This window comes from Lampetra planeri, chromosome 3 (assembly GCF_965212315.1).
Source record: "Lampetra planeri chromosome 3, kcLamPlan1.2.h2, whole genome shotgun sequence".
NCBI classification, from domain to species: Eukaryota; Metazoa; Chordata; class Hyperoartia; order Petromyzontiformes; family Petromyzontidae; genus Lampetra; species Lampetra planeri.
The window spans coordinates 11,250,997-11,265,369 of record NC_136109.1 but is presented as its reverse complement, the minus strand read 5'-3'; the positions used below and the strand labels follow the sequence as shown (position 1 = coordinate 11,265,369).

The window sequence follows — 14,373 nt, the reverse complement described above, 5'->3', positions numbered from 1 at the left end:
CTTGGTTCTTTCGGTAAAGTCACGTAGAAGGGAAGTAATAAAATAATAAAAATTAAAACATAATAAAATAATTCTCAGAATTATTTTATTTGGTTTTATTTTTATTATTTAATTCTGAGAATTATTTTATCATGTTTTATTTTTATTATTGTATTACTTCCCTTCTACGTGACTTTACCGAAAGAACCAAGAAGATCTATTTAAAGCTTTCGTGACTGCAGGGATTCATCTTCTTGGTTCTTTCGGTAAAGTCACGTAGAAGGGAAGTAATAAAATAATAAAAATAAAACATAATAAAATAATTCTGAGAATAATTCTGAGAATTATTTTATTATGTTTTATTTGTTTTATTTGTTATTATTTTATTCTGATAATTATTTTATCATGTTTTATTTTTATTATTCTATTACTTCCCTTCTACGTGACTTTACCGAAAGAACCAAGAAGATCGTTCATACCTGTACAAACATTTCTAATGGATTAACCCAACCCCCCCCCTCCCCCACAGTTCACAGTGGTACATCCCTCCCCCTCCCCCATCTATAAAGCACAGCGCGCGGCTGGGCGAGTCCAACTGTGGGAAAGTCAACTCAGAAGGGGGGGGGGGGATTGTGGGGTTGGGGGCGTGGCTTAAATCCGTTTGGACGAAACCATCGCGGCCTTTGACATTAGCGGGGGGGGGGCGGGGGGCGGTGTTTGCGCGCGTGTTCGAACCCGCTATGGCTGCCGTGAAGGTAAACGACCCGTGTTCGATCGACGATGACGACGACCTGAATTAGTCAACGAAGGCGTCTCTCACCCGCCGCCCCTTCGACTGTTGTTGCTGTTGTTGTTGTTTGTTTGTTGTTGTTAGTTACATCGCAACGGGCGGTTGCGTCGGAAACTTCAATCCAGCAGTGGATCAATCATGGCTGATGATGATGATGGTGGTGGTTGTTGTTGTGTCTTTGTGAGTGTGTCTTTGTGAGTGTGTGTCTTTGTGAGTGTGTGTGTTTGTGTGTGTGTCTTTGTGTGGTTGTGTCTTTGTGTGTGTGTGTTCTTTGTGTGTGTGTGAGTGTCTGTGTGTGTGTGAGTGTCTTTGTGTGAGTGTCTGTGTGTGTGAGTGTGTTTGTGTGTGTCTTTGTGTGAGTGTCTGTGTGTGTGTGTTTGTGTGTGTCTTTGTGTGAGTGTCTGTGTGTGTGTGTTTGTGTGTGTCTTTGTGTGTGTGTGAGTGTCTGTGTGTTTGTGTGTGTGTGTCTTGTGTGTGTGTGTGTGAGTGTCTGTGTGTGAATGTCTTTGTGTGTGAGTGCCTGTGTGTGAGTGTCTGTGTGTGTCTTTGTGTGTGTGAATGTGTGTCTGTGTGTGTAGGCCTTTATAGGTGCTCGCTAACAGCACTTGCTCCTACAGTCTGTCGAGGCTATACGGGGGATCTTTTATCTTTGTCTGTGTGTGTCTGTGAGTGTCTTTGTGTGTCTGTGTGTGTGTCCGTGTGTGAGTGTCTTTGTGTGTCGTGGCCTAAGGGGAGCGGTGGTGCAGTGGTTAGCGCTACGATTCCCGCTCACGGTCAACACCACCAGTGACGATTATCTGAACCGTTCCTGGGTCTCCCCTAGGTCGACTCGGCCTCAAATGAGTACCTTGTGCGGTGTGTAGTAAACATCGCCACTGGGGAGACAAAGGCGGCCGGGCATGGTGCTGGCCACCCACCCCCCTCGTGTGCCGTGCCGGCCTTTATAGGTGCTCGCTAACAGCACTTGCCCCTACAGTCTGCTAGAGGCTACGCGGGGGATCTTTGTCTCCTTCATAAGTGCTGCTCGCTAACAGCACTTGCCCCTACAGTCTGCTAGAGGCTACACGGGGAAGCTTTGTCTCCTTCATAAGTGCTGCTCGCTAACAGCACTTGCCCTTACAGTCTGCTAGAGGCTACACGGGGAAGCTTTGTCTCCTTCATAAGTGCTGCTCGCTAGCAGCACTTGCCCCTACAGTCTGCTAGAGGCTACACGGGGGACCTTTGTCTCTGTACAGTAACGCACGTGTTCGTTGCCGGAACGCGGCGCGGTTCTACTCTCCAAATCCGAAGAGCGGCTCTGTTCGTCATCATCTTCATCATCGTCGTCATCATCGTCATCATCTTCTTCATCATCATCGTCATCATCTTCTTCATCATCATCGTCATCATCTTCGTCATCGTCATCATCTTCTTCATCATCATCGTCATCATCATCATCATCGTCATCATCTTCGTCGTCGTCATCTTCATCATCTTCTTCATCATCTTCTTCATCATCATCGTCATCATCTTCTTCATCATCATCGTCATCATCTTCTTCATCATCTTCTTCATCATCATCATCATCGTCATCATCTTCGTCGTCGTCATCTTCATCATCTTCATAATCATCGTCGTCGTCATCATCATCCAGCCACGATCTCTATCCACTGCTGGACACGAAGGCACCACCCCTAAACCCCACGAGGGGTCAACCCAGCAGCCGACCCCACGAGGGGTCAACCCAGCAACCGACCCCACGAGGGGTCAACCCAGCAGCCGACCCCACGAGGGGTCAACCAGCAGCCGACCCCACGAGGGGTCAACCCAGCAGCCGACCCCACGAGGGGTCAACCCAGCAGCCGACCCCACGAGGGGTCAACCCAGCAGCCGACCCCACGAGGGGTCAACCCAGCAGCCGACCCCACGAGGGGTCAACCCAGCAGCCGACCCCACGAGGGGTCAACCCAGCAGCCGACCCCACGAGGGGTCAACCCAGCAGCCGACCCCACGAGGGGTCAACCCAGCAGCCGACCCCACGAGGGGTCAACCCAGCAGCCGACCCCACGAGGGGTCAACCAGCAGCCGACCCCACGAGGGGTCAACCCAGCAGCCGACCCCACGAGGGGTCACCCAGCAGCCGACCCCACGAGGGGTCAACCCAGCAGCCGACCCCACGAGGGGTCAACCCAGCAGCCGACCCCACGAGGGGTCAACCCAGCAGCCGACCCCACGAGGGGTCACCCAGCAGCCGACCCCACGAGGGGTCAACCCAGCAGCCGACCCCACGAGGGGTCAACCCAGCAGCCCAACCTTTGCGATGTTATCGATACATCCCATCCGTCGCCTGCCCACGATCAGAGTCCGTATTCTTATCCTGGAGAAATCCGATGAGCTTCCAAGCTCTTCCTCGCGGATTATGATTATTAAATCCTTTATATTAAGTTCGCTTGCTTGCTTACGACCGTGCAAATCTTTCGGTCGTTTTTTTAACCCACTTCCCGTGATCCAATCGAGCTGACATTTTGCACACAGACTCGTTGTGCGTGACAATGCATTTTCGTGAAAAAAAATTTCCTAAATTTTACACTGTTTCGGGGAAAAAATTTAAATATTTAATTACCAATTGTTTAATGCTGCCAGACAATCATTTGACCCATAGGTGGCAGCCATCTCAAGCCAGAGGACGAGAGGACTCTAGCCGCCCCGATGCCACGCATATGAAGGATTTATAGTGAAAAACTTTGTTTTTACGGGTTTACTTGTTATTATATTTTCTGTTGTATTTCATCGCTCCGTCTCCTCTCGTACGAGTGATGCTGAACCGCATCCGTCAGGAACCCATCGAGTGGGAGCGAGAGATGGAGAGACCGGAGGTCTGATTGAACCAAGGCCGTCGCGAACATTGGGGAGGGCCAAATCTCCCAGGGGGGCTAGGGCCCCCCCCCCCCCAGAAAAAAAAACTACATTTAAAAACTCATTCCCTGCCTAAAATATTAAAAAAATTCACTGACACGTGGGATGGACTTTTTATCTATTTTTGACAATAATGTCTAATAGTGTATTGTATTACACTGCTCTGTTTTAACTTTTTTTTTGCTTTTCTTTCATGTAATGGCAGAGATTAGGGATTTATAAAGTATAACCATAACCACAACCGTATAAAAGGAACTCTATGCATTTTTATATGAAGACGAGTCCAGATATTGTGGCCAAGGTTTAGCAAATTATTTTTATTTACATAGCATAGACACTTTTTTTTTTAAATATTGTTTATAGCAATATATTGGGGGGGACATTTTGAGCATATTTGAATATTGGGGGGGGGGGGGTTGAACCCGCGTTCTCAAAGGTTGCCGGGTTAAGAAGTTGTCTCTGACATGGCCATTCTGAGCCTCCAGACAACGTAGCCTCCCCAGCGCTTGAAACCATGCAAGAGTTGATTTTGGCTAGGAGATGTTAACTACCTCGCCTGGTGTACAGGAGGTCGTGGGTTCGATCCCGACCCTGACGACGCCTGCTGCTGTATATTTGGAGTTTGCGTGTCTCTCTCATCATCATCACGGTGGCTAGGAGATGTTAACTACCTCGCCTGGTGTACAGGAGGTCGTGGGTTCGATCCCGACCCTGACGACGCCTGCTGCTGTATATTTGGAGTTTGCGTGTCTCTCTCATCATCATCACGGTGGCTAGGAGATGTTAACTACCTCGCCTGGTATACAGGAGGTCGTGGGTTCGATCCCAACCCTGACGCCTGCTGCTGTATATTTGGAGTTTGCGTGTCTCTCTCATCATCATCACGGTGGCTAGGAGATGTTAACTACCTCGCCTGGTGTACAGGAGGTCGTGGGTTCGATCCCAACCCTGACGCCTGCTGTATATGTGGAGTTTGAATGGCTCTCTCGCTTTCTCCCTGTGGTTGTGTGGATTTTTTCTCCGGGTTCTCTGTGTGTTTAGAGTATTTTGGCTGCTGCTATACATTTCCACACGGTGATGATGAAGCCACTTCGTCGAGATCTCATTTGCGATGGTCAGGGTCGCTTCTGACGAAGAGCTACGTACCACCATTGGAACCTCATTTGCCAGTAAAAAAATATGATAATTGTTTTTTTACCCTTCTATCTGGCAACAAAACTGACACCTTCTTTACAAGGAGTCATGTTTGCATACACCACAATACCTGCAGTCATAATGCAAACAAAAAACATAACTCTGATAATGTATGCACTGTCCTGCATATATTATCAGAGTTATGCATACATTATCAGAGTTATGTTTTTTGTTTGCATTATGACTGCAGGTATTGTGGTGTATGCAAACATGACTCCTTGTAAAGAAGGTGTCAGTTTTGTTGCCAGATAGAAGGGTAAAAAAACAATTATCATATTTTTTTACTGGCAAATGAGGTTCCAATTGTGGTACGTAGCTCTTCGTCAGAAGCGACCCTGACCATCGCAAATGAGATCTCGACGAAGTGGCTTCATCATCACCGTGTGGAAATGTATAGCAGCAGCCAAAATACTCTAAACACACAGAGAACCCGGAGAAAAAATCCACACAACCACAGTTGCCAGATAGAAGGGTAAAAAAACAATTATCAGCTATGTAGCAGTTCGGTACGGCCTTACCTGGTCAAATAAACTAAAAATAAAATAGTTTCCTGATGTGTAGACCCCGGTGCCTTCTGACATGACCATTTAGAACACGCAGTGTGGGCCCCAGAGCTCGCACACGAGTCCTGTACGATTTACAAATGAGCATTGATCTCGGCCAGAGGGCTTCTTGCAACCAAAATAACAAGAAGAGCCAAATTTTTTTTTTTGGGAATTCCGTAGCACACCAGTCTCCTAGCCCCCCTCCACCCAGGTTAGGTCTCACCCCATTTGCAAATCGTGGGAATCTGTATTCCCGATTTTATTTGGGGTAATCAATCGATTTACATCTGCGAAACCGAACTGGGTGTTGTTGGGGGGGGGAAGAAGTGCTTTTATTAAATCCTTTATATTAAGTTCACTTGCTTGCTTGCTTGCGCGCGTACGACCGTGCAAATCTTTCGGTCGTTTTTTAACCCCCTTCCCGTGATCCAATCGAGCTGACATTTTGCACACAGACTCGTTGTGCGTGACAATTTATTTTCGTGAAAAAAATTCCAAAATTTTCCACTTTTTAGGAAAATTTTTTTTTTCATATTTAATTTAAAATACCAATGTGATAAAAATGAAACTCTTACTCAAGAAAAAGCAGAAATGAATAATAAAATAAAACCGATGCCACGCATATAAAGGATTTATAGTGAAAAACTTTGTTTTTACGGGTTAATTTTAGCTCGTCAGATTCCTCCCAGGATAAATAAATATTCTGATTTGAAACGTACATCGTAAAACATACATATATATATAACCTTGGATGTTTTCACATGGGTGCCGCTGGACGGGAGGTGGTGCGTGGGTCACGTGTCGACTCGCATTACTCCGGTTTCGTTTCCGCGGCATTCTTATTTGGCCCGCGTCGCGTCTCCCGCGACCCCGGGTCGCTCTCGCGAACGAGACTCACCTCCCCGCCGTGGTCCATGTCGTTGTGGGTTTCGCTTTCCAACCTCTCACCCGGTGAGCGCTGTTACCGGTAACGAATTGGCCGCGTTTTGTGCACGTGACTCAAAGCCCCGCCCCCCCCCCCCTCTTGCTGATTGGCTGTGTCGGGTGGTGGCGGCGGCGGCGGGTTTAACGACACAACGTTGTGTTTTTATTTTCTTGGGTCTTTCGGTAAAGTCACGTCATCTTTGAACCTATCCACGTGACTTTACCGAAAGACCCAATAATATGAATTCCTGCAGTCGCGAAAGCCTTAAGGCAATAATGTATATTTACGCGATCGCACCCGCAAAACCTCTACTGGGGATGATGTTGGTCGCGAAAGCCTGCCTCGTGTAAAACCTCCTCCTCCTCACTCGGTCTCTCACGTCCTGAGCCTGGTTTTAAACAGGAGATCAACTCGAACCCTTTTACCGTCGCGTCATCGCAATCTAAACCCAAAAAAAACCTGTTGTCAATATTATCCACGGGAAAGGGCTTGCGATGACGTGTCCGTACGTCATCGCAACGGAATCAGAAGGAAAACTTAAAAACAAGATAACTTTTTGACCCTGAAGACGAACTGAGGCTCCCGCAATGCCACACGGAGGGGAGGGGCGCGCCTGGCACAGGTTTTGGCGCTTCTCTACGGCTGAGTAACGGCGTCTTCGTAACGACAACGGGCCGTTACTCCTCCGTCTCTCTCCGAATCAACATTTAACGCCGAACCTGCTCGCTCGATACCGAGATTCGGCGGTGAACGGGGACCCCCACCCCCCGCCACTGAAGCTTTCAGGGCGTCTCGGAACGTGAAATGTGTTCATCTTGTAACTCTGACCCCTGTCTCCCCCCCCCCCGTTCCCTTGCCGCCACCATCCCCCCCGGACAGATTGGGATCATCGGGGGCACGGGTCTGGATGACCCCGACATTCTGGAGGACCGGCAGGAGATCCACGTGGACACTCCCTATGGGAAGGTACGGGCGCTACAACAATAACAACAAACAACAACAACAACGGGGAGACATTAACGGTTTAACTTTTTAAATCCTTTATATTAAGTTTGCGTGCTTGCTTGCTTGCGTGCTTGCTTGCTTAGGACCGTGCAAATCTTTCGGTCGTTTTTTAACCCACTTCCCGTGATCCAATCGAGCTCACATTTTGCACACAGACTCGTTGTGCCAGACAATTATTATTCGTGAAAAAAAATTCCCAAAATTTTACACTTTTTAGGCAAAAAAAAAATATTTTACATATATTCAAATAGAACGCATTCATGGCTTTGGCTGAACGTCAGAGTGTAAGAGCCCAGAGCGTAACCCCTCCACAGGCCGTGGCGGAGTAGCGCAGTTGGTAGCGCCCTCGCTTCCCATGCCAAAGGTCGTGGGATCGATCCCCGCGTCCTCCACAGGCGAATATATTTTAAATCCTTTATATTAAGTTCGCTTGCTTGCTTGCTTAGGACCGTGCAAATCTTTCGCTCGTTTTTTAACCCACTTCCTGTGATCCAATCGAGCTGACATTTTCCACACAGACTCGTTGTGTGTGACAATGAATTTTCGTGAAATTTTTTTTCCAAAATGTTACACTGTTTAGGGAAAACAAATTAAATATTTAATTACCAATTGCTTAATAGTGGCAGACAATCATCTGACCCATAGGTGGCAGCCATCTCAAGCCAGAGGACGAGAGGACTCTAGCCGTCACGCATATAAAGGATTTAGAGTGAAAAACTTTGTTTTTACGGGTTTACTTGTTTATTTATTGACCAGGTAAGGCCCACTTGAGCTATATGCAATAGTCCCTCGGTTAACGGTGACATCGTAAACTTTTAACGCCTCCCGTAAGAACCCCACGGTTGCGACGAACCGTTCAAAACTTCTACACTATGGGAACCTCATTTGCCAGTAAAAATATGATAATTGGTTCTTTACCCTTCTATCTGGCAACAAAACTGACACCTTTTTACAAGGAGTCATGTTTGCACAGACCGCAATACCTGCAGTCATAATACAAACAAAGAACATAACTCTGATAATGTGCACTGTCCTTAAAGTTGATTGATCCACACCCGAGACAGCTTTCCTTAGAGCCTAGTCTCACATGGGTTGGACCAGATGACGCCAAAAGGCGCACAACTCAACGACAATGCACCATCGGAGTATGAGAGCTCGGGGCAAGCATCTACACTATGGGAACCTCATTTGCCAGTAAAAATATGATAATTGGTTCTTTACCCTTCTATCTGGCAACAAAACTGACACTTTTTTTATCAGAGTTATGTTGTTTTGTTTGTATTATGACTGCAGGTATTGCGGTCTATGCAAACATGACTCCTTGTAAAAAGGTGTCAGTTTTGTTGCCAGATAGAAGGGTAAAGAACCAATTATCACGTTCAAAACTTGACGCGCCCCAATTGTAAATGTAGTGGGTTTACTCTCCAACACACCGCCGGAGTGCTGTACTAGTAAGCAATCTACACACACTGCAATGTCTCTCCCCACGTCGTTGTCCGGCTCACACCCCCCCTCCCCTCTTCTCAGCCGTCCGATGTGATCATCTCGGGCCGCGTGGGGCCCGTGCCGTGCCTGCTCCTCGGCCGCCACGGACGCGGCCACTCGCTGGCGCCGTCGCGCGTCAACTACCGCGCCAACCTGTGGGCCCTGCGCGCCGCGGGCGCCACGCACCTCCTCGCCACCACGGCCTGCGGCTCGCTCCGCGAGGACATCCGGCCCGGCGACCTCGTTTTCCTCGACCAGTTCATCGACCGGTACGCGGCTGGCCGGTGGCCATTTTACGCCGGCAACGCCGGGCTGCCGGCGCCGGGCAGGGGCCCGGCAGCCCGGCTCGCGACAACGCCGGCACGGGAGGTGCGGAGTGAATCCTTCATCGGTGCTCCCTGCAACTCCGATAAGAACTATTTTACTGGTAGGAACGAAGGGATTATATCGTCCGTCCGACGTCCGATTAGGTGTAGCAACATCGCCCCCTACTGCAAACACTTGGCAGGACCCTACACTCAGTGAGGCTTTCCTGGCTAAACAAGTGTAATAATACATTATGTTTCTATTCTTTGGTTATTCGTTCCTACCAGCCCAACCCGCAGGGGCCTGTTTTTGTTAGCACGGTCGGCCACGCGCGGTGCGGGAGAAGTTCAACGTCACGTGCAGACGCGCGTCGCGTTGTGGAGGAGCAAGAGGGGGAGGGGGGGGGGCGGCGCGTGGTGGTCACGCAGTTGCGGGGGAGAGGCGGCAGGTGGTTTGGTCACGTGACCGGCTCGCTCGTGCTGGTTGGTTGGCCCCCGGGGACGGCGGTGGTCGTCGTCGGTTGGTTGTTGTTGTTGTTGTTTGTTATTGTTTGTTGTTGTCATCCTCGTCGTTGGTTGTTGTCGTTGTCATCACGGTCGTTTATTGTCATCCTCGCCGCCGCCGCCGTTGCTCAGGACGACGAAGCGGGAGCAGACCTTCTACGACGGGGCGGGGGGCGGCCCTCCCGGCGTGTGCCACATCCCCATCGCCGAGCCGTTCTGCCCGCGCCTGCGCCAGGTGACGCCGCGGCCGACAGCCTCGACGTGCACGTCGCCTGGCACGAGCGTCGCGACGTCGTCACTTAACCAGGAGATTAAAAAAAATAATAAGCTCGCTGCGACACGCTATTGCGACCCGCTATTGCGACGCGCTATTGAGACCCGCTATTGCGACGCGCTATTGTGACACGCTATTGAGACCCGCTATTGCGACCCGCTATTGCGACGCACTATTGAGACCCGCTATTGCGACACGCTTTTGCGACACGCTTTTGCGACACGCTATTGCGACGCGCTATTGCGACGCGCTATTGCGACCCGCTATTGCGACGCGCTATTGCGACGCGCTATTGTGACCCGCTATTGCGACCCGCTATTGCGACGCGCTATTGCGACCCGCTATTGCGACCCGCTATTGCGACGCGCTATTGCGACCCGCTATTGCGACCCGCTATTGCGACGCGCTATTGTGACCCGCGGCGTTACCCAAGCTGTGGTGGTCCGTGTCCACGGCGGTCGTCGTTGCCGCCGCCGCCGCCGCTGCTACACGGCACTGACGCAGCGATTCTTACCCCCCCCGTCCGCCCCACCCCCCCACCCCCCCCCCCCACCACGCACGGCGCAGGCCCTGGCGGCGTGCGCGCGCGAGCTGGGCGTACGGGCGCACGTGGCCGGGACGGTGGTCACCATCGAGGGGCCCCGTTTCTCGAGCCGCGCCGAGAGCCGCCTGTTCGGCGCCTGGGGGGCGCACGTCGTGAACATGACGAGCGTGCCCGAGTGCGTGCTGGCGCGCGAGCTGGCGCTGCCCTACGCCGCCGTCGCCATGGTCACCGACTACGACTGCTGGAGGGACAGCGACGAGCCGGTGCGGGCGGCGGGCGGCACCGGGGGGGGGGGGGGGGTTGGCGGGGCGTGGGGTGGGTGGGGGGTGGAGTGGGTGTGGGGTGGGTGGGAGCGTGGGGTGGGTGGGGGCGTGGGGTGGGTGGGGGCGTGGGGTGGGTGGGGGCGTGGGGTGGGTGGGGGGGTGGGTGGGGGCGTGGGGTGGGTGGGGGGGTGGGTGGGGGCGTGGGGTGGGTGGGGGCGTGGGGTGGGTGGGGGCGTGGGGTGGGTGGGGGCGTGGGGTGGGTGGGGGCGTGGGGTGGGTGGGGGCGTGGGGTGGGTGGGGGCGTGGGGTGGGTGGGGGCGTGGGGTGGGGGGGTACTGGTGGTGGCAGAGACTGTGAGCGTCTGAGTGGGTGGGGGGGGTGCTTGCGAAAGAGATGGGACGGTAACGGAATCTGAAGTTTGTTTCGCCCAAGTAAAGCATGATTTTCTTCCCAAGGGCCGACTCGGCCGGCAGACACAATGTCAACACCTCGAAGCACTCCGCAATCACTCGCGCTCGCCCACCCACTCTAAACTGCGGCGAGATGTTAACTACCTCGACTGGCGTACAGGGATCGAACCCACGACCTCCTGTACACCAGGCGAGGTGGTTAACATCTCCTCGCCACCGTGATGATGATGAGAGAGAGACACGCAGACGTCAGGGTCGGGATCGTACTCACGACCTCCTGTATACCAGGCGAGGTAGTCCACATCTCCTAGCCACCGTGATGATGATGAGAGAGAGAGATGCAGACGTCAGGGTCGGGATCGAACCCACGACCTCTTGTATACCAGGCGAGGTAGCTAACATCTCCTAGCCACCGTGATGATGATGAGTGAGAGAGAGACGTGCAGACGTCAGGGTCGGGATCGTACCCACAACCTCCTGCACACCAGGCGAGGTAGTCAACATCTCCTCGCCACCGTAACATAATAGGAGACGTTTCTGAGCAACGGCCCTCCTCCACTGGACGCATTCATCGCACATAGTTTTCACGTAGGCCTCGGCGATTCGGAAGAGAAGACTACGGCTTCGGTCGCTGCTGCTGCTGCTGCTGTACACGGCAGCAGCTCGCGACCACGCCGGCGTCGTCGGCGGCGATGCCGAAACTTTTAACCGCCGTCGGCGCGCGTCCGCCCGCCCGCCCGCACCGCAGGTGAGCGTGGAGAAGGTGATGGCGACGTTCCGGCAGAACGCGGCGAAGGTGACCAGCCTGCTGGTGAACGTGGTGCCCTACATCGCGGCCCAGGACTGGAGCCGGACCCTGCAGGAGCTCAAGGTACGTGGCCCAGAGGTCGCAATCGGGTTTTGATTCCTTACCCGTACCCGGCCGCACCAGGGTCGCAAACGGGTACCCGTACCCTACCCGATACCCGGCTACCCGTACCCGGCCGGGTATCGGGTACGGGTATCCGATTGCGACCTCTGGGATGAAGCCATGTTGCAGGCGCGGGTGGGTTGATTCTAGGAACTTGAATCGTGAGAAGAGACAAGACGTTGGGAAATGAGTGACAAACGGGGACTCACCAGTGACTCACGGTCTACCCGTGCCCGGCCGCACCAGGGTCGCAAACGGGTCCCCGTAGCGAGATGTTGACCACCTCGCCTGGTGTGCAGGAGATCTTGGGTTCGATACCGACCCCCGACGCCTGCTGCTGCTGCTGTATATCTGGAGTTTGTCTCTCTCCCCGTGGTCGCGTGGAAATTTCTCCCGGTCCTCCGGTGTTTATTCCCCCGCCTCATTTAGAATCGACATTGCGCGTCTTAAGAGTATTTGGCTGCTACTATAACACGTTCCTTCGGAGTGGGCAGGTAAGAACTTGGTTGGACAGCGCGGCGTTCAGGGGGGGGGGGGGCAGTTGGATGAGTGGGCGTGTTGACCCTTCCCCCCCACCCACCCTCCCCGACATCGTCAACCAATCGCGGCGTAGCTCGGTGTTCGGTGGGGAGGTGCATGGGTGGGCGGAATTCCGGATATGCACGACAGACAGACAGACAGACAAATAATCCCTGGTGGTCAGTGTGGAACCTGTTGTTCCTACCTGTAAATTTCCACGTGATGATGATGATGAAGAAGAGCCCACGTGGTTGTGACGGTCAGGGTCGCTTCCGAAAAAGAGCTACCCAGCTCAGTGGGACCTTACTAATGGTAAAGAAAAAAAAAATGTCTTCTTGGTTCTTTCGGTAAAGTTTACGTAGAAGGGAAGTAATAAAATAATAAAACATAATAAAATAATTCTCACGACGTTTCGGCCACAACGCAAGCAGCCGTCCTCAGGTGAAGAATGAAACACCATCAAGATTGGAGCGTATATTTAAGCTGGGTTGGAGGGGGAAGAAGAGGGCCTTGACAAAATAATTTGCATATCAAGATGAATTTAGCATATTTATACGCTCCAATCCTGGGCTGTTTCATTCAGACGCTGTCTTCCCGACAGACCTGTTCTTCACCTGAGGACGGCTGCTTGCGTTGTGGCCGAAACGTCGTGAGAATTATTTTATGATGTTTTATTTTTATTATTTTATTATTTCCCTTCTACGCGACTTTACCGAAAGAACCAAGAAGATGAATCCCTGCAGTCACGAAAGCTTTAAATCGGGGAAAAAAAAAAATTTGCTTCGTTTAAATCTCATGGAAATGTTGTTCGTGGACCATAAACAATTTGGCGACGTTTGTCCCGAATCTCTTGTTCTCTCCACCCACCGCCCCGTGCCCCCTTTCTGCAGGATAGCGCCGAAGCCTCGGTCATGCTGCCCAATCACTGAAGCAACATCGTGGCCTGTACACCATTGCACGAAAGATGACCGGGATCCTCCCAGGCTTTCCCCCCCCCCCCCCCCCCCACCACTGCACGTTGTTCTCAGGGTCAAATTGAATTCCTCGATGCCGCCGAAAAGATTTCACCCTTTCACGTCGCTCCTCCGATGTTGACGCGCGTCGAACGTCGTCGGGGAAAAAATAAACGAAAATCAAAAATGTTAAATCGACTTCATCGGTGGGTCGCGAAGGAAGGAGGCGCTAGTACCGAGGGCTCACGCAAGGAAGGGCCGTGCCGGGCGGGAAGGGGTGTACGGGCGTGGCACTGATTTTGGCGCCGGCTATCGTAGAGTGGCGGCGGTCGTGCCGCTGCGGTTCTCTGCGGGTGAGTAGCGACGTCTTTATGAGAACAACGGGCACGGCTCCTGCTGCGACTACTACTACTATGAATATTAATTTAATGCCAAACCCGCTAGCACGTGACACACAACCCTGCGAACTTTGCGGACGTCTCGGACGTGGTGTTGAGAGGGTTAAAAGACTCGAAGCCTCTCGATTTGATAGTTTTTTTTGTTTCGGTGCACATTGAGGCGAGCGCTGTTATCTCGTTTCTAAAAAAATGCAACGCTCTTAACCCGCTGCTGGATGCAGGCCTTGCGATGCCACGCGTCGATCGCGAAGGGCGTTATTGGCCATACTTCACCGCGCCCGTCAGTGGCGGAGTGGGGACGGGAGGGCGGTGGTGGTGGGGGCGGTTGTGGTGGTGGTGGGGGCGGTTGTGGTGGTGGTGGGGGCGGTTGTGGTGGTGGTGGGGGCGGTTGTGGTGGTGGTGGGGGCGGTTGTGGTGGTGGTGAGGGCGGTTGTGGTGGTGGTGGGGGCAGTGGTGGTGGTGGGGGCGGTTGTGG

The 14,373-nt window shown here is 52.3% G+C and overlaps 1 protein-coding gene across 1 annotated transcript; it reads left to right on the top strand.

The window, feature by feature from the left end:
* Positions 1-645: 645 nt before the first annotated feature.
* Positions 646-13,694, top strand: LOC144737763 (S-methyl-5'-thioadenosine phosphorylase-like). Its single transcript, XM_078620627.1, has 7 exons — positions 646-734; positions 7,208-7,294; positions 8,861-9,087; positions 9,760-9,862; positions 10,469-10,708; positions 11,867-11,989; positions 13,438-13,694. Exons 1-7 carry the CDS (start codon positions 720-722, stop codon positions 13,474-13,476), a joined length of 834 nt encoding a protein of 277 aa, XP_078476753.1. The 5' UTR covers positions 646-719; the 3' UTR covers positions 13,477-13,694.
* Positions 13,695-14,373: the final 679 nt, after the last annotated feature.